Source organism: Metarhizium brunneum, chromosome 2, assembly GCF_013426205.1.
Source record: "Metarhizium brunneum chromosome 2, complete sequence".
Taxonomy (NCBI): domain Eukaryota; kingdom Fungi; phylum Ascomycota; class Sordariomycetes; order Hypocreales; family Clavicipitaceae; genus Metarhizium; species Metarhizium brunneum.
This window is the reverse complement of record NC_089423.1, coordinates 320,663-339,641: the sequence shown is the minus strand read 5'-3', so window position 1 is coordinate 339,641 and position 18,979 is coordinate 320,663. Positions and strand designations below refer to the sequence as shown.

General features: G+C 52.1%; 7 protein-coding genes across 7 annotated transcripts; 3 read left to right on the top strand and 4 right to left on the bottom strand.

Annotated features, from left to right (window-relative positions):
* Positions 1-276: 276 nt before the first annotated feature.
* Positions 277-1,425, top strand: G6M90_00g030790 (uncharacterized protein; the record flags this gene model as incomplete). The annotated part of the gene is made up of 1 exon (XM_014684172.1): positions 277-1,425. One exon carries the CDS (start codon positions 277-279, stop codon positions 1,423-1,425), a length of 1,149 nt encoding a protein of 382 aa, XP_014539658.1.
* A 370-nt stretch (positions 1,426-1,795) lies between these two features.
* On the bottom strand, positions 1,796-3,607 carry G6M90_00g030780 (uncharacterized protein; the record flags this gene model as incomplete). The annotated part of the gene is made up of 1 exon (XM_014684173.1): positions 1,796-3,607. The coding sequence occupies one exon, from the start codon at positions 3,605-3,607 to the stop codon at positions 1,796-1,798; it is 1,812 nt and encodes a 603-aa protein (XP_014539659.1).
* Positions 3,608-6,233: 2,626 nt separating this feature from the next.
* Positions 6,234-8,023, top strand: LYS3 (Saccharopine dehydrogenase; the record flags this gene model as incomplete). The annotated part of the gene is made up of 7 exons (XM_014684174.2): positions 6,234-6,244; positions 6,309-6,343; positions 6,407-6,454; positions 6,570-6,851; positions 6,916-6,936; positions 7,020-7,091; positions 7,152-8,023. The coding sequence occupies 7 exons, from the start codon at positions 6,234-6,236 to the stop codon at positions 8,021-8,023; spliced, it is 1,341 nt and encodes a 446-aa protein (XP_014539660.2).
* A 585-nt stretch (positions 8,024-8,608) lies between these two features.
* EAPA_2 (Endothiapepsin) lies at positions 8,609-9,910 on the bottom strand (the record flags this gene model as incomplete). Its single annotated transcript, XM_066130073.1, has 2 exons — positions 8,609-9,117; positions 9,196-9,910. The coding sequence occupies 2 exons, from the start codon at positions 9,908-9,910 to the stop codon at positions 8,609-8,611; spliced, it is 1,224 nt and encodes a 407-aa protein (XP_065986280.1).
* A 196-nt stretch (positions 9,911-10,106) lies between these two features.
* G6M90_00g030750 (uncharacterized protein) lies at positions 10,107-14,215 on the top strand (the record flags this gene model as incomplete). The annotated part of the gene is made up of 2 exons (XM_066130072.1): positions 10,107-10,323; positions 12,981-14,215. The coding sequence occupies 2 exons, from the start codon at positions 10,107-10,109 to the stop codon at positions 14,213-14,215; spliced, it is 1,452 nt and encodes a 483-aa protein (XP_065986541.1).
* A 255-nt stretch (positions 14,216-14,470) lies between these two features.
* SAP5 (Candidapepsin-5) lies at positions 14,471-15,676 on the bottom strand (the record flags this gene model as incomplete). Its single annotated transcript, XM_014684177.1, has 3 exons — positions 14,471-14,816; positions 14,872-15,157; positions 15,238-15,676. The coding sequence occupies 3 exons, from the start codon at positions 15,674-15,676 to the stop codon at positions 14,471-14,473; spliced, it is 1,071 nt and encodes a 356-aa protein (XP_014539663.1).
* Positions 15,677-17,498: 1,822 nt separating this feature from the next.
* On the bottom strand, positions 17,499-18,245 carry G6M90_00g030730 (uncharacterized protein; the record flags this gene model as incomplete). Its single annotated transcript, XM_066130071.1, has 1 exon — positions 17,499-18,245. One exon carries the CDS (start codon positions 18,243-18,245, stop codon positions 17,499-17,501), a length of 747 nt encoding a protein of 248 aa, XP_065986556.1.
* Positions 18,246-18,979: the final 734 nt, after the last annotated feature.

The following is an 18,979-nucleotide window of genomic DNA, read 5'->3' as shown; positions in this document are numbered from 1 at the left end:
TGGAGTTGAAGTAATAAATGTTGACGGTATAGATGTGGGGGTTGCAACTATAACTGATGTGGCGACAACAGCAACGTCCATAAGACATAACCAATGCGGGGCAATTCATCAGTCTCATCACATGTGCTCATTTTTACATTCTTACATTCTCGGAACAAAACACCTGCTTACTTGAGTCTAGGTTATCCACCTTCACCAAAAACACAGCCAGGCTCCTCCAATCCCCTCTCATCATTGCCGGATCCGAAGCAACGCGCCGCCGCCACCCAAGCAGGCATGAAAGGGTCCTCCAGATACTCCCGGTCCCGTCAGAAAGTCTGCGACAACTGCTCGACCGCCAAAGCAAAGTGCGACCGCGGCCAAGGAAAGTGTTCGAGATGCGCAGCCCGCGGCATCCGCTGCACGTATCCCGGCGCCGACACCTCTACGCGAAGCTCCGAAGCGCCCGAAGACCAAGATGCCGTCGGCTCCGACTCTCCGGACCGGCACCGCTCGGCCCGGGGGCACCGCGAGACGCCCGACTTTGCTCATCTCAGGCTCTGCTGCCCCATAAACGTGGACGACATCCAAAACCGCTGGCTGAACCTCTTTGTCCCCATGCCGGGGCAGCAGCCTAAACAGTACCCGGCAGCCATCACCCTGTTCATCAGCCGGGTTCTGAAATCCTACGTAGCAGCCGCGTCAAGAGGTCGCACCGTACCGCCCTTTATACACCTGCTGCAGATGCGTGTCCTGGCAAGTGTGCCGCCGCTGTCCATATGCCTCAGCCTGATGCGCATGTGTGAGCAGCCCGCCCCCGGGAGCGAGGGCGTCATCGTCGACCTCTTGCGCAGGGAAATGGCAACCATCTACGCAAACCGCAGCGGGTACGACCACGCGGCCATGCTGGCGGCCTTTCAGGCCTTTCTACTGTACGCCATGTCCTTGTTTTTCACGCTCGCCCAGGGCCCGGACGCCGGCATGAGGGAGGCCATGCTGCACCTGCAGGATCTCGCGGCCATGAGCTGCCGGCACGGCCTGGTGTGCGCCGAGGAGCAGCAGCGGGCTCGGCCGAACTGGGAGGCGTGGGCTGTCGCCGAGGCCAAGAGGCGGACTCTCTTTACAATGTATCTATTTGACAGCGTCCTGTCGTCTCTCGATGGTCTTCCCACGTTCCTGGGCACGGAGCTGGCGGGACTGCCTGCCCCGGCCTCCAGGGTGCTCTGGCAGGCGGAAGAGAGGGGGGCTTGGGAATCGTCGTACAGCCTGGATCTGGCTGGCTGGTCTACTGGGAGGCTTCGCATTGATGAGCTTTGGCCAGTGTCGTCGGATATGGGGCAGGCTGCTGTTCTGGAACGGTGTAATAGGGTGGATCGATGGCTGGAGGATGTGGACGAGTATGGGACGATGCTTTATGCCGTCACGAGCTGTACGCATGGAACTTGAGCGGCTGGGCGGTCCTCGCGAAGCGTGTTGTAGGCACAATTATGTATATAGTTGTGAAAAGAAATATTTCTGTTTCTCATGTAAAAGTTGTTGACAGCCGCAACTGTCCTCAGCCGCAACGGTCCTGTTATAATGGCTGTTTCTCATTGAACTGATAACTAGTCACTTTGCCAGTCGCTCAGCTTATATTCATCTTTTTAACGATTGAGACTAGATGTATTTAATTGTAAATAAGGGATATTAACTGGTTAGTTTTTCATTTTTTTTTTTCATTTTTTCATATATATATATATTTTTTGAAGCCGTCCTGCAGTAGTTGAATACTCCACGCTCCAAGTTTTCCATCCTCCTTCTCTTTGATCCCCGACTCCTAAGCCTGCACACTATACGTCGTCAAGACGGCCTTGTGGTCCGACGTCCATTCATTATTGCCGTGATTCGGCTGCGCGGTCGGGTTGCCCACCACCACCGCCTCGGAATCCCGCACGGCGAGCTTGCGGCCCTTGTGATAGACAAAGTCGATTCGATCCAGCGGCTCCGGTCGGCCATTGTTATCCAGGTAGATGGGCGACCAAGTAATACCGGGCGTTGCCACGGGATCCGAATGCGCAACGCGGAACGAGTCAATCAGCCCGGCATCAGTTGGGTACTTTGACGTTGGCCAAGCGACTTGACCAATGCCGCAATGCTGACTCTTGCTGGCCTCGGTCCAGTCCAGGTGCGACGGGGCGTTAAAGTCTCCCACGAGCAAAACAGGCACATTGTCCGCGTTGGCAAGGTGGTCGCCCATCTTTCCGGTCATCTCCTGAATCTGCGGGGTGCGGCCCGACTGCGCTTCTCGTTCCATGACGCGGCTGACGCTCATCTTGTCAAAGCAAAAGTCGTACGGGCCGTACGGGTCATAGCCAAGATGGGCGTTCCAAAAAATAATGTCGCTATCCGCTCCATCCAGGGAAATCCTCACTGAGCCCGAGACAGATGTCGCTGGGTACACTTGGGTGATGGGGTATCGACTGATGATCGAAACATCGGGTCCCTGCCAGGAATACCAGCCAAGGGCATGGGCGAGGCGAGTGCCGTGACCTCCCGTGCTCTCTTGTAATCCTACAATGTCGACATTCTTGTCCGCCAAAAAACGCACCTGCTTCTCGTGATAGTTGGAAACCTGTGTGCCCCCATGCCAAAGGTTAAACGATAGAACCCGCAGGTTGTCCACGAGCGAGGAGCCTGCAGGGCGCACGGGAATGTGGACGGAGATGGAAGACGTGACTCCATTCTTGTCTTGTGCTTCGACGCTTAACGTCGTGTCCTTGGCGCTCGATGAGGGCGTGCCGGTTATGACGCCCGAGGAGTTGATGGCAGCCCAGTCGCCGCCTCCAACAATGTTGAATTTTGTATCCTTGTCACCGGGCTGGCTGACGAGATTGCCGAGGCTGGCTTCAAACTTGTCACCCTGGCGGGCATTCTTGGTCGTGATGTCCTTAACAATGAAGCTGAAGGGCTCTGCGTTTCGCACCTGGGCGGCGACTGGTTCAGACAACCATTTGTAGCCACCATCGGCAAGGAGGAAGACCTTGTACTCTCCGGGGCTTAGGTTTTTGGTCGACAGCGTAACCTCTCCCACGGATGCGGGAGCCCATTCCCACGTCAAGGAGGGTTGGTCCTCGACCTGATTTACCGGGCCTCCCCCTTGGGCAAAGTACAAGCCAATCCAGTTCTTGACATTGGGCTGCGATGTAGTATACTTGATATTGATGGGCGTTCTGCTGTAATCGACGCTGATTGAGCCGGAGTATTTGGCTGATTCACCTAGAGCGAGCTGTACCGGCGCCGCAAGCGACTTGTACTGGTCGTCTGCCAAGAGGTAGGCCTTGTATTCGCCTGGCCCCAGTCCGTCGTTGTCAAACTTGACAGAGCCTTGGGCCTCGGGGGCGTACGACCATCGGATAGAAGGCTGGTTAAATACGCCGTTGTCGGGCCCGCCGCCTGCAGCATAATAAAGGCCAACCCAGTTGCGGGGGTTTGGCTCTGAAGTTGTGTACTTGAACTCTAGGGGACTTGTTGACACAAGAGCCAAGGAGCCTTGTTCTACTGAAGCCTGGCGTCTCAAGCTCACGGCAGAGTCAATGAGACTTGCCTGAAGGACAAGGCCCAACGCAACGGTCCGGAGAAGTCGAAACATGATGGCACGGGCTAAGCAAGCATACCCATGATACGCTGAGTGAAAGCATTTGCGGGAAATGTTTGGTCATGCGCCTATCAATTTATATACTCGAGAAACAGTACAGTTACTTCCAACGTCGATGGCGACAACACCCGAAGCTTGAATTTCATGCAGCTAGCGCCGGTCAAGGTCACATAGCGTCTGGCACGCGGAGAGCAGCATGTGAGTCTGGCTCAACGTTTCGCCAAGATGGCACCGGGACATCAAGTCGGACTCGGAGTTGGTGATGCAAGACGGGCCATCCTTGCCGAGTGGTATTCTTCATTGGCCGGGTGTTTGTGGAGTTGCACGCGAGACATATCCAATCTGGAGCAATCGATGCGCCACGAGGCAGATGCGCACGAATCAGAGACGGGCAAACTGTTGGGTAAAACCTGCCATGACCTTGAGAGCCAAGACGTAGCGTCAACTAGCAACTCTGTCCACACTGTCACGACTCACAAGGGACCACGAGGCGGTGTATTTCCTCTCCATGGCCAGCAATAGAACCAAAGTCGAAGCTCCACGTGTCTTGTATCCCGTCCTGGTAGTGGCTGTCGAGGCCTGCTCTTCTGCCGAAAGATGGAACTAGGCCGATCAAATTACCGAGCAGTCATGCTTGTGCACCAGCAGAGTGGCATTGCCAAGACCTTTGATCCTTGCCCATGATCATCGGACATGGGTTGAGGGAATTAGGCGGAACTTGAAGGCCTGATGATCGCTCTGCCGCTCTGCCGAGGCTATCGATGCAACTCGCAGTCTGTTCGCATATTCACTACAATGGCGCGTATTCCCAGAGGCATAACGTCAACTGGTCCGTAAGTAGACCAGGTACCTAGTTATCACGTTCCATGCTGGAATAAACTGCAGTACAGTCTGGTAGTATATTATTATATACCTCTTGACGGGCCGATATATTCCACCACAAGTAATACATCACGGTTGAAGCTTCTGACGATGGGGTAGGGCTGAAATAAGGTTAAGCATATATCCTTCTCATTTGAGGCTGAATTGTCGCGTGCCTCTTGCACACCCCATCGGCATACTTGATCATGCCGGGAAAGCTGTACGGACAAGGGCTGCGACCCCGTGGAAAAATAAAAGTGTCTCCGATCCAGCCACCATGGTTCATCCCATGACGTGCATGCGTAACCATCTGGAGCAACCTGGATGTGATACATGTCATTCCGCGCCTTGAACAAGAGCTTGCCCGAGTTGAATGTTCCAAAGGCAAGTTCCAAAATACGACGAGAAAAAGAAATAAACTCTGTATCCAATGTAACAAGACTTTCTTCAGGTTCTTGGCCGGCTTCGATTTCACCCAGGCGTTTGAGAACTTTTTTGAAGTCACCTCGGCTCTCCCATCCCCCCCTGACGCCGTTCCCAGCGCTTCAGGGTTCATGTATGTTTATGCACGGATCCAAGATGGCTCGCGTATACCCAGGGGACCGTTGAAATGGCGCTTTGCTTTCGGTACCTGCGTCTTGATTATGCGTGACAGTGTTTCCATCAGGATGATAAGCTGTGACGCCAGTTTGGAAGCTTTATGCAGCGGCATTGGTTTCCATGTCCCCTCCTTAAGATTTATGCGAGAGCTTCTGCAGATGATCATCATACTGAGCATCTTGATCCATATACAGGGTCATGTTCTCCCCATTGTTGTCAGCAGTGCCATTGAGGGGTGATCAATGGGCATCAAGATGTCGGTTTTTTCTCATCAAGTCGACAATTCCCTTTCGGACCTCACCGTCTTGGTTAGGATCGGACAAGATTTGATCTTCTCAAGCATGGAAAAGACAGCTGCCATGGCGACTTTTTTGAGATTGACGAAGGATGGAAACATGCCTTGTGGTGCGACGTTGGAAGATGCTTCTTCTGGCCTGTAGACGCACGACTAAGCTCAGGCTTTAACCGATTGACCGTTGACCTTTCTCGACTTGCTGCTTCACTATTTGGCCCTGATCCTTTCTGCCCTTGTCTGACAACAGGCTTGCCAGAAGGTCCAGTGCTCCGTCTCGGGGCACCACTCTTGCCAGCAAGCTTTCTACTTGGTCCGGAAGCATTTCGGCGGTGGCTCACTAGTTGCCATGCATTTCTTGAGCAAGGTGCTCTTGACAAAATTCCGACGTCAGTGTTTGCACCTGGTGTTCCTACATAGGGGGCTGGCTGGCTCGTCACGCGTAAACAGACCAGACTTGACCGTTTGTTTTGATCCAATCAGTTTGGCTGTGGATTGGCTGACAAGATTGAATTGACAAGACATCAATCATGAATGACTTGGCTCTCCACAACCCCTCCATTGTGCCCCTCCGAAGTCCGGCCACTTGCATCCAATCAGTGCAAATGGTCAGTAAGCCCAGACGCAACCGTCGACCCCTCCACCACAATTGACCAGCTTGCTCTGCCGCCATCGGCCGGATTCTTACGGCCCGACGGAGCCCCGCACTCGCGAGCCACCGTGCTCAAGTGCTCCCAGCTGTGTCTGGTCGTCATATTCCAACCACCTTTGCGGCAGATTGTCAATTTTGTTTAATTTTTTTTGGTGTTGCTCTTGACCATCGACGTCTACTACGAAATATTACCAGCTAAAACCCAAAAATCTACCATGCCGCAACAGTACGTCCCGTCCCGGCACAATTGACGCATGTTATCCCGCGTTACTAACCCCGCCATGGAATAGATCTGTTCTCATGCTCGGCGCGGGCTTCGTGACCAGTCAGTATTTACAATCAGTTTCGAACTTTGCGAATTTTCGACGGCTGACTTTCTCTCAATTAGAGCCCACGCTCGATCTTCTGACCAAGGCCGGCATCCCAGTCACCGTCGGTACGAACGCCCCGCCCACCGCCGCGTACGAGTTCTTGAGGAAAATATGAAGAACCTCGACGTCGATTGAAATGCCTCTGCTGACGCTTATTCTCGTTATCTTTGCCTTGCACAGCCTGCCGAACTTTGAAGACTGCTAAAGAGCTTGCCGGCAACAATAAACTTGCCACGCCGACGACGGTCGACGTCTTGAACGACAATGCCCTGGACGCAGAAGTTGCCAAGCATGACTTGGTTATCAGCTTGATTCCATACATCTACCATGTCAATGTCATCAAGTCCGCTATCCGCAACAAGAAGAACGTTGTCACTACCAGCTACGTTTCCCCCGCAATGATGGAGCTGGACCAGCAGTGCAAGGACGCCGGGATCACTGTCATGAACGAGATTGGCCTTGGTATGTTCATTTGTTCCTTCTTCAAAGTTCCATCCACAATCGCTAATCTTCTTTTTCCGCCTAGACCCCGGCATTGACCACTTGTGTAAGTACATGGCCGGCCTGAGGGCTCAGCACCACAGAAGCATCACCACTACCACCACCACCACCACCACTGACCCGGATTAGATGCTGTCAAGACAATCGACGAAGTCCACGCGGCGGGCGGCAAAATTATCAAGTTCCTTTCTTACTGTGGAGGTATGTTCTGCGGAGGCCGACTTTCCTGCGTGGATACCCCCTACTGACAGCTAGCTCCAGGACTTCCTGCACCCGAATCGTCCGACAACGCCCTCGGTTATAAGTTTTCTTGGTCCTCAAGAGGCGTGTTGCTTGCCCTTAGGAATGCTGCGTCCATCGTTCAAGACGGCAAGATCTTCAACATTGCAAGCAAGGATCTCATGGGCACAGCCAAGCCATACTTCATCATGCCTGGTTTCGCATTTGTTGCCTACCCCAACCGTGACTCGACTCCGTATGCCCAACGCTACAACATCCCCGAAGCCCAGACAATCATCCGCGGAACTCTCCGATACGCGGGATTTCCCCAATTCATCCGCTGTCTGGTGCAGGTCGGCTTCTTGGAGGAGACGCCCATCAAGGCCCTCGAGTCCCCCATCACCTGGAGGGAGGCCACTCAGGCTGTCCTCGGAACTGCCTCATCCGACCCCAAGGAGCTCGAGGCTGCCATCGTTGCCAAGGCTGAATTCGACTCACCCGAGGATCGTGATCGAATTCTCTCAGGCCTCCGATGGATCGGCATCTTCTCTAACGAGAAAATCACTCCCAGGGGTAACCCACTCGACACCCTCTGCGCCGTTCTCGAGCAAAAGATGCAATTTGAGGAAGGCGAGCGAGACATGGTCATGCTGCAGCACAAGTTTGAGATTGAGCACAAGGACGGATCCAAGGAGACCCGTACGTCTACCCTCGTAGAGTACGGAGACTCTACTTATTCGGCCATGGCGCGCCTGGTCGGAATTCCATGTGCAGTGGCCGTCCAGCAGGTTCTAAACGGCACGCTATCTGAGAAGGGTGTTTTGGCTCCCATGACTGCCAAGATCAACAACCCCATCATGAAGGAATTGAAGGAAAAGTACGGCATTGAGATGAAGGAGAAGACTGTCTTGTAAAGAGGTCATCTAAAAAAAATCCAATGAAAGCGCTCGCGAATCAAAAGGGAGAAGGCTTGATTGAAAGGTTGATAGAAATGGCAAAATAAACGTACAAATGTCGTCACTCCCGTGGTTTGTTTGCTTCAATGTGCTTTTGCCAAGATGTCAAAGAGGGCCAAGGCTCTTGGCAACTAAAGGGAAAACAAATATCTTAAAATAAGACAATTTTTTATACTTGAGAACTACTGTTACAGGCCTGTGTAGGTCAACCTGTTATTGCCTCAAACTTCGATCGGCTTGAGCCGATAGTCCCTCTAAGAAGCCTGCGTACTGCCATAGCAATACTGACTCTTTAGCAGGATAAGGTCTCGTTCGTTATCGCAATCAAGCAGACAAATCACTCCACCAACTAAGAACGGCTATGCACCAAGGGAAGTTGGCACAAATTTGACAGACGACCAAAGGAACCATTTGTGTATAATTTCACGTCCAATAGTATCATCTAGCAAAAGTCTCTCACATGTCCTATAACAGGACAAAAGAAGACTAGGCTTCTATAATAGATGCTTTCTATCAGATGCAGGGTATGTAAGCTACGCTACACTACAGGCCCTTGGCCCAACCGAGACGCTTATTGCCATCGTCGTAGACGACAAACCCAGACTTGAGAGAAACATCACCAAAGATGGCCAGGCCATTCAGCCCACTGTAGTATGCAATGCCGCCCACGCAGCTAGAGCCATCATTCTTGGCGTAGTTGATGTCCTTGCCGGGGACAGTCACTCTCCCCGACCCAACGGCAAAGACAAAGTCCGGCAGGGTAGTGTCGCACGGGAAGAGCCAAACGTAACCAGCATTTTGCGGGAGGCGAGCTGGCTGGGCGCTGGGAACAGCGGCCCAGTAAGTTCTGACAACCTCCAGAGGGAGGATGAGAAGCGACGTACCAGTGTCTGCGGTGCCGGTGATGGTGTGTTTCTTGAAATTGCCGTTGCCGACAGCGTAGCCGGTAGACTGGAAGAGCCGGTGGCCAAGCTCGTCGGTCGACGCGGGCGTGTAGCTAATGGGGCCAGAGTATTGCGACTCGTCAATGTAGCCAAAGTTGTAAGAGCCCTCTGCGAGTGGCGTTAGCGTTAGCGAAGCCACCACCATGGCGGTAGGAACAGGAGGACGTAGGGGCAGGGATGACTTACTGGCCTGGTGTCTCAGGCGCACGGTGAAGAGAGGCTCGGACAGCCGGGGCATGATGTTGGAGAACCATGTCTTCTGCTTGCTCGGGCGGACCGTGTTGCCCTTGTCCAAGGCAAGGCCGAGGAGGCCCGAGTTCTGCTTATCACTGCTGAAGGACTCCGACACTTGCTGGGCGGACTCGACGGCCTGGTTTTCTACCGAAACGCCGCCTATAGTGACGACGTCGGAGTAGACGATGCCGCTGGAGGTGCTGTTATCGCCGTAGTGGATGGACCACTTCTGTCCATCCAGCCGCTTGGCGGAAGAGCTGCCGCTGGGTTTGTAGAGCGTCTGGCCCTTGACCTGGCTGGCGCTGGTGTCGCTGCTGAATACCCATAGATCGCTGGACCCTGTGTCAAAGTCGAGCATGAGCTTCTGCGGAGGCGTTCCGATGCTGACCTCGGTGAGGTATAGGTTGTCCACGCCTTCGTCGTTGGGCTCGGGGATGGTGACGACGGTGCCATTCTCTTCTCGTTCACTCAGGACAGCCGACTGCAAAGCCTTCACGGTAGCCTGGTCGAGGAACTTCCGTACGACGCGCCGCATGTCGTGAACAACATGGGGGCTAGACACGTGGGTTGTCTCCGCGCTGAACTTTAACCCCGTATTCTGCGCGGGAGCTGCACGGGAGCTGTTAATGGCGGCAGCCAAGAGCACGAGGATGTTGGTGGTCTTCATTGTGAGCAAGATACTGGCAGAGAGACCAGATGTAAGAGTATGAGCTTGGTACACAGAGAGATGCCCGTTGTCAAGATTGGGGATATACGCTTCTTTATATACACAAGGATATTCATCTGCATACACCCATACTGACTGTCAGAACAGTTGCATTCTGTCCAACACATTCTTTTTCGGTCTTGGAGCCTATGGCGCAATGAAGCTGTATAGATTAGTGCCGAATACTAGCCCAGATGTGGAAGCGGATGGGGTACATGCCGAAGATCACGGAGGTTTGGAAGACATGGCGAAACAAGAATTGGAGTCGTCATCCGTGCTTTGCACAACCGCAGTGACGGTTATACTCGTCGACATTACTCCACGGATCCACAAGATCAGGCTACCGTGCCATCAATCCGACGTTGGGTTGCATTGTGAGCTGTCCAGGCCCCTGGGTAGAATCGATCTACGGAGGTCCCTGCCGTACTAAGCTTCTGTTTGGAAAAGCGCAAGCGTGTTTATTAGATGCCCAGTCGGAAGATCTGTATTCTCGGCTACTGTTTGGATACTACCACTCGACGAAGTTTCCTACAATCACGTGCGCTAGCCATGTGCGCAATAGGGTCAAGTTGTATTATCCGCGGAACGTGTTCAACTATCACAAGTTGGAACCGGGCTCTTCAGACATGGTAGAATAGCGCCAGGACACCTCACTATTCCGGAAGTGGCGCGTCTTACTCCCAGGGCTCATATCATATGAACGTCTTGTCATAAACGGAGGAGCGTTGATAAAAAAGTCGCTGTCGAGTTTCAACCGCATCACCGAATTTCGGTTGGTAGTTCCGCCGACCAACCCGCAACGGAAGCCTTTAACTTTGGACGGCTCGTAGCTAGGGCTACTTATTTCAGTTTCTTCCCGTGCTAATCCAAAAGGGCCACTAGTTCTGGAACACAAGGTCGTAGCTCTTCCAGCGCGGGTCGTCTCATTCCGGGGCTCGACTTCTTTCTCGCGGGGTTCCAGGAACTTCTATTATATCATTCACCATCTACTAATAGACTGCCACAAAGTCTCTTCTTGTAATGGCAAATGCCGCGGCGAGCAGAAGAACTCCCAGAGTCTCACATGGTAATGTGTGCATTTTCAGTCAGCGCCGGAGCGAAGCTTGTCAACCATGAGCATTCCAAGTATCCTGTCTTCAATACACACATCAACTCGGAGTAGCAGTCTATTGTGAACAGGGTCGGTCGCAATAACTTCAAGTATGCCTCGCCGTATTCATTCTTGCTTGCCTTGTCTTTTGTCAAACCTCCTTCTACTACCCCAACGTCTCTACCATGACTACTCGCAACAGCCACGACCGTAGTGTGCACGGCCTTGACATGACGTCAAGACTCCATCTAGCAATCGTTGATTTTTCCGTCGAGCACCACCGGTGTATGAGGCGCGACCGGGGCTGGACATTGCCTTTGGACCGTTTGGCAGCGAAAACTTGTCGAGAGTCTGGTCTGCCGCTGGATTCTGGAACGAGAAGTAAGACGACCGGCACGACAAGATTCAGTGCAAGCATGCGCGGAATGCAGCCATCTTCTTGTAGTCTTTCCATTTCATTGTTTCCATCGAGGCCGCTGAACGACGGCAGTCGGTTATACGGTTAAAAATGAACGTGGACGATTCCCGGGAACAGTGCCGTAGATATGGCAGTTCAATTCTAAGCTATTATCTACTATAGCAAGCAGTAGGTACATATGTATCTATATACAATGGCAATTAGTCAAAATCTATCTGCGAGAGACCCCTATACAGGTTCGCATTTATAATGAATACAAAGACGTCAACGCGTCTTTCTAATTATCTAGAATGCCAACCAACCAACGCGAAAACAAATAATGAAAAGTAGAATACAGCGTATGTAAAAGCGTTAAAATCCGACCAGCGCTACCAACAAGGCCAATCCAACAGCTACGGCCGACAATCCGGCTAAAGATTGAGGCCGCCGATTGCCTTTTGCAGTGACAACGCTTGGAGTTGGCGTGCCACAGCTTGAGCAAGCCTCACCGGATGAGACGACTGGGCCGTTTGAATGCGTCGCTGTTGCGTCGTTCGTGTTCGTTACGGAAGTCTCCGGCTGCGCTGAAGGTGCCAATGTCTGGCTGCAGTCGGAGCATTCTTGTACCGTGACATCTTGAGCTTTGGTCTCCAGCTGCGTCTGGGCGGGAGCGGGCGTGTTGAGACCAGATGGATGAGATGAGGGCGCCAATGGTGTTGGTGCTGCTTCGCAGTCCATACAGTCACCAACGGTAACCGCGACGGATTTTGTGACTAGAGGCACCACGGTCACGACCTGGGTAGGCAGGGTCGTGGGAGTAGTACAATCCATCGCTCCCTTGCCGCAAATAAAAGGAGGCAGTGTGTAGATCGCGGTCGTTCCAGCCGGCGTAGGATTGGCGGTATTGCCGCCAGGTCCGCCACCCAAATGCGATGTCGCGTCGAGTACCATGATTGAGGTTGTAAGCTTGCCTACTGGGCAATTTGAAACAGTTGGCTCGCAGGATGTCACGGTTAATGTCGTGGTTACTGTGACCTTGGACGGGCGCTCTGGCCATGAGCTGATGCTGAAGTCTGGGGATGCAGTGGCAGTAGAGTGCGCAACAGTAAAAGAAATGTTTTGAGCATGGGTCATGTGTGGGCTCTGCCACGCAGAAGTCTCTGTATTTCCTGCTGGGGTGTTTCCAGCAGAAGATATCTCTGTTGCGACTTGATATGTGCTGCCCCTTGAGGAACCTGTAGCGAAAGGCGGCTCGTTTGAAGATATCCCAGTTGGCAATGTAGCGGTGTCAACAATTGGTATAGTTTGGTTAGACACTGGGACATGTATCGTGGCGTGGGATGACACCGTCGTCGACCATGAAGTTGTCGACGTTGCTGGTAACGGACTCGATTCGGCTGTCGAGGAAAGGCCAATGGCTGTTGTAACATGGCTGGTTGACAGACTGCTCGAAGGAGGGAGCAATGTTTCCTCTGACACGGATTTAGAGGCGGGAGCGGCTGTAATCGAGCTTGTACAGATGACTGAACTGTGTTGAGTCTCAGATGCCGCAATAGAAGACGACGATGAAGCGGTAGTTGTGTTCAATGCGCCCGTCGTCGAGAATAAAGAAGATTGCTCAACTTCAGGCTTGGTAGATGGTGAATATGTTGCGGACACGGGCGTGGATGTGAGAAGTGATGCGACTGAAGAAGTAGACAACGATGTAGGCGATGAAGCGGCGGACGAGGTCGTGTTGACATCCTTTGTCGCGGCCGTTTCACTCTGCGGCAGAACAGGAGAGGACTCAAGGGAAGACGAATATACTGGTGATGACGATGTGGGTGATGATAAACTAGAAGGTGAAGTGGAATTGACGTTGTCAGTTGTGTTGGACTGGGTCTGCGACGTGGTTGATGCCGTGATTAGTGTAGCTGATGATATGCTTGACGGTGTGCTTGACGATGCACTTGATGTCGTGGTTGATGTAGTTGACGATGCGCTTAGCTCTGTGATTGACGATGTAGCTGATGATATGGCTGATGATGTGCTTGGCTCTGTGGTTGACAACGTAGCCGGCGATGTAGCTGACGATGTAGTTGACGATGCGCTTGGCTCTGTGGTTGACGACGTAGCTGGTGATATGGCTGACGATGCGCTAGACGATGCAGTTGACGCCGTGATTAGTGTAGCTGATGACATGCTGGACGGTGTGGCTGAGGATGCAGTTGACGGTGTGCTTGACGATTCACTTGATGTCGTGGTTGATGTAGTTGACGATGCGCTTAGCTCTGTGATTGACGATGTAGCTGATGATATGGCTGAAGATGTGCTTGGCTCTGTGGTTGACGTAGCTGATGATATGGCTGACGATGCGCTAGACGATGCAGTTGATGCCGTGATTGGTGTAGCTGATGATATGCTTGACGGTGTGGCTGACGGTGTAGTTGACGGTGTGCTCGACGATGTGCTCGGCTCTGTGGTTGATATAGCTGACGATGTAGCTGATACGGCCGACGATGAGCTTGGCAATGCGCTAGACGATGCACTTGATGCCGTGACGGATGTATCTGAAGACGTAGCTGACGACGTAGCTAATGATATGCTTGATGTCGTGGCTGACTCTGCAGTTGACAATGTAGTCGACGACGTGGTTGGAGACGTACCAGGAGCTGCGGTAGAGGATAAACGTATCGAGCTAGCAACAGACACAGACGTTGTAGAGGACGCGGCCAACGATGTAGACGACTCGGAACTAGAGGATGAAGTAACCCTGACGTCCTGTGTTGTCGTCGACTGAACCAGCGACGCCGTGGTTGTCGTGGTCAAAGTTGCTCGAGAGCTGCATTCACCCACCAACGACGGAACGGCATCGGTTCCCTTGCCAATCGGGACCAGATTCGTCCCGCAGTCAGCAGCAGGAGCCAGGTAGACATTTCTGTTATCCATATCGTAGATGGCATACGCCGATCTCAGAAACGTATCGCCCAGCACGAAAAATGCTGTTTTGGGCGTATTAGCCACGCCGTCCCGTTGCACGTTGCCATAGTTTGCGTCACTCACAGTCATTTGGCGACACGCCCAGCACACATATCCCGTGCTGGGGCTGCTTCCACAGAAAGTCGTCATATCGAACATTGATGACGGTGTTTCCAAACTTGAAATCGACCGTGCCCGCGAGACTGGCCGCCGCGCAGTCCACAATGTACTGGTTGGCATCGTTCGGGTCCTGGCGGGCAGAGGGAAACGCCTTCAGAATCTCCGTCACCATGGTTCGCGGCAGCTGTGTCAGCGTCGTGCCGCTGTCAAGGAGGGCGAGCAAGCCGTTGGTTTGGTCGAACACCGGGATCCGAGACCCGTCCTCTCTCGTCACCGAGAGTCCATCCACGTAGATCCAGTACCTTGTTCAGACGTCAGCATCGTAGTTCAGAAGCATTCAATGCCTGTGTGGCATACCGGACACTGCCGTCGGGCCCCGTGGCAATGGGCCGCTTTTCGAGACCGCCGATGTACTTCTTGGTGTCGATGCCGCCAAAGATGACGGCGCCGAGGGGGCTCTCGATGGGCCGCAAATCGAGGCTGAAGGCGCGGCTCTGGATGTGATTTTGGCTCACCAGCGAGTCGAGCACATGGGGGTAGGGAGACTGCCAGCCCAGGACCCAAGGACCGGCGCCTAGAATGCCATAGGCAACGACCGAGGTGTCGTAGGCCACGCCAAAGATTTGCTGGTTGATCTTTGCCCCTGTTGGTGTCGAGACTTAGCGCGGCTCGCCCTCGCAACAGGCGGCGATGTTATATGTACGGCGTGGTGGTTGTCCTTACCTCCGACAGAGATGTAGTCGTACATGTACTTGAACTTGGCGTAGCCGGCGCCATAGGCGATTTGGCCGGTTCGGTTCGTGTCGACCAGTGTTGTTGACCCCGTGAACCGCGGGAGGCTCTCGCAGATGGCCGTCTCGGAGGTGTTTGCACAGCTCGGGTTGACCCATAGTTCCCACGATCCGGTATCAAAGTTGACGGGGACGGCCTGCCCCGGGGTCCCAATGACAAGGTCAATCGTGTAGAAGAAACCCGTGCTCTGACTCGTGAGGTCGGCGTTGTTTTGGCGGCGGAGACGACGAAACGTGCCGGCCGGGGCTTCGGACACGGTGATGGGGAAACGGATGAGGCCGGGCTGCTGAATGACACGGCGCTGATTCCCATGCGCCGACGAGCATGTCCCCCACGGCAGCGCCGCCAGCAGCAGAAGAGCGTGAAGCATCTCTGCGCTCGTTGCAAACAGTCGAAAACAAGCAAGACGAAAAACCTCGGGCTCCAGGGAGCAGCTCCCAGCACTTACATACATGGGCATCATGGCTCGGGTCCTCAGCCGCCGTCGGCCGGGGCAATATAAAGCGTCCGTCCGTGCAGCATGGGGCATGGCCAAGCTTCTCCAAGTCCATCCATCCCGACCTGGCCGGGGTAATTCTCCCCGCAACACCAAAATGCCAAGGCGCCGTGATCCACGATGCAGAGCCTAGATCTTGTCTGGTCGGACCACCAAGACCAAGACGCCCTTGCGCGACGCACCATGGCCCTGTTTTCCCTGATCCAACGGCTCACAATACCCACGCGTACTTGTATATACGTCGCGCAGCTACACTGAGAATACCGTCGTGTCGACTGGAGTGTCGACAACCGTGAGCAATTCCCCAACGACAATGCCTTGGCCCCTAACCTCGGTGCTCGCAGCCACAACCCAACCCGGTTAGAAGCGCTTGGCAGTCTGGGCAAAGGTGACCGACTACCGATAGTTTCCAAACTTTAAGAGGGCCTGTGCGGCCGAGATGGCCCAATGGGTGCGCCTCGTGGCGTCTGACTCGTCAACCAAATTGCCAATGTGCCTGAACTAGTGGCCAGGCGACGCGTGGATCGAGTCGAGATCGACCGCAAGGGAGACGTGATTGTAACGTCACAAGTAACCGCGGCTGGCCAGGGTAGCACCGACTACGATTGGGTAATGTTGATACTATAAGCAAGGCAAGCCTTTTGGATTTGAGTCGACTTTAGAACGAAACGTACCAGTAACCTCTTTCTTCCTTGTCCCCATTTTTTGGCGCACGGCCGAACTCTTCAACTACAAAAGGGTCAAGGTTCGTAGTACGTACGTATTCGACCTCTTTGGCGTCAATCAACGCCGCGAACGGTCGAATACCAACGTCCACAGACTGGAGGTTGAACTCATTATGCTTGTATTTTTTGTCAACCGCCTAGATAGTTAGATCTAGGTAGCACCGAATACACGCCCATCTGTGCGGCGATTTGTAGGGTCATCGTCAGGGGTCCCGACCGGATATAAAAGGGGTCAAATTTGCCCCATGTTTCATCAATAAACTCAATTCTATCGTCATCATCAACACAAAGCCATCAATTGAGGCCCTAAGAAGCCTCTTGAATTATCATCATTTTCCACTACGCAAATTGCTGCTATAAACTCAACTAATGTGACCTTTTGTTAGTAGCCGCTCATTTTGTAGCCAACCACGTTTATTCTCGGTTATATACCTCTGCGGTGTGACTGTCCAGAAACTATAATAGTACCTTGACATCTTTCATTTAATAATACATGTCAAATATTCTAACAGCGAAAGAGCAATCACCTACGGCTTATTAGTGCATCCTAAACCATGCTGATTCCTGTAAAATATTCTTGCCGCTCCGTGTTGCCTCGCATACAAACGATAGTTCTTTTCGTTTTATCCAAAATAGAAGCCCCTACTGAAGTCGGGCAGGGCTATTCACCTCGGTGAGCGCGCTTCAGAGACGCCCAACTTTATGAGGCGTGCTATGTTCCGGGTTTGCATTGATCGTGACTGGAATCCATATCTGCTTGAAAACGTCCTACATCTCTCAAAGACCTTGAAAAACGCACTTTACAGTCAGGCCCGTGTGGCAATTGCCTTTATTGTTATAAAGTAGAATGTATCTTTCAATAGCGTATCTTAAACCTTTATATCTATTATACACGGTCGGCGTGGTAACGGGCCCCGTTTATGCAGATATAAACTAAGTAACTTAGGCTATTACAGCCTATAGCGGTTTAATTACCCTTCAATGTTTTGGCCTTCCACGCTGCATTCCTTATCCTTCATGCGATCGTCAATCCTGTTATCGACACAATTCCGAAAGCCTTGTTCAATTGATCCGTCAAGTGGCTTGTTGTAAAGCAGGAAGATTCTACACTCCTGGATAGACTGCGAAACATGACGGTGGCAATTTATATCGTCGCTAAGATTCTTAGAGTCCAGATAAGCGTTTGCGGATCTGCGCAATTCAGAGTCGCACTTAGTACGGCTCTCCTGACAGGAATTAAACTTTCCAACTGCCTCAGAGAAGGCGGCCTCGATAATAACCGTGCCATTCACGCCTCTTTGAAAACACTTCGAAAACAAGTCTATAAACTTTTCTGCAGACTTTTCAGCAGCCTTTTGAGGCTGTTCAGTATCCTTTTGAGGCTGTTCAGTATCCTTTTTAGGCCGTTTAGTATTCTTTTGAGGCTGTTGAGGGAACTTCAAAGCATATCTTAGGCATTGGCTACCCGAATTGAGCACCTGTTTACCACAGGTTTCACCCTGACACCTCAGATACTCCTGAGATATATCTTTGCAAATAGCGTCTTTGCCCTCCTGGTTTATATCGATATCGAGTCGTTTAACATCATATCCGGCCCATATCTCTTCATAGCATGTTTCGTTTAATTGTTTAAGTGCCTCTAGGCTAGAAGTGTTATTGGCTTCAGACAGCGGACTTGATGGGCACTCTAGATCCTCATTCGGATCAGCAGCTGGCATGGCCAAGGTCGATCCAGCTAGAAAGAGGCTGAGTATAGCGAGCTTTATAGAGAAAATCTTGTTGAAAATTGAAAAGAGGGAAAAGTAGCAGAATATATAAAGTAGTAGTTGACTTATACTGATAGTAGTAGTAAGTAATAGATTGCTGGACTATTAACACAGAGTAGGTTAAGGGAATAGTATACTTTTATACTCGTCTTGAATATTAATCTATCCATGATTCTCTCTCGCCTTATACCTAGTTCCGGCGGTATCTCCAGCTATAGAGCAGGCTTGAGGTATATTCTTAAATTATGCGCATTACGAATTTTCTTAGTCGCCGAGTCATAGTGCTACAGCTAACAGCTAGTAATTAATAGCCAGGAGTTGGTACCTTGCATAATAGCCAGGTGTCAGAAATAATGCGTAATACTTCCACTTTCCGACGTTTGTTGCAGAACAAGTTGAAATATACCAAGAGCGTTACAAGAGCGTCTTTCTGGAGGTCTACAAGGGGAAGGCTTCCAAGAATTCATGCAAGGACTAGCTCCCCTGTACATTTAGCCCACAGACTTCAGAATATTACACCTTAGGAAGTTTCCTTGGACAGGGTAAAGGAAAAGGTGGCCTTTTAATTTAATAATTTCTTGCTTTATACTACTCATATCCTATGCCCGTGCCACAGCTTACGGGCTGTAAGCAGGCATAATTCATGAATAGTGTAATGCCAAGCCAACCTGATACTATCTTTGTTT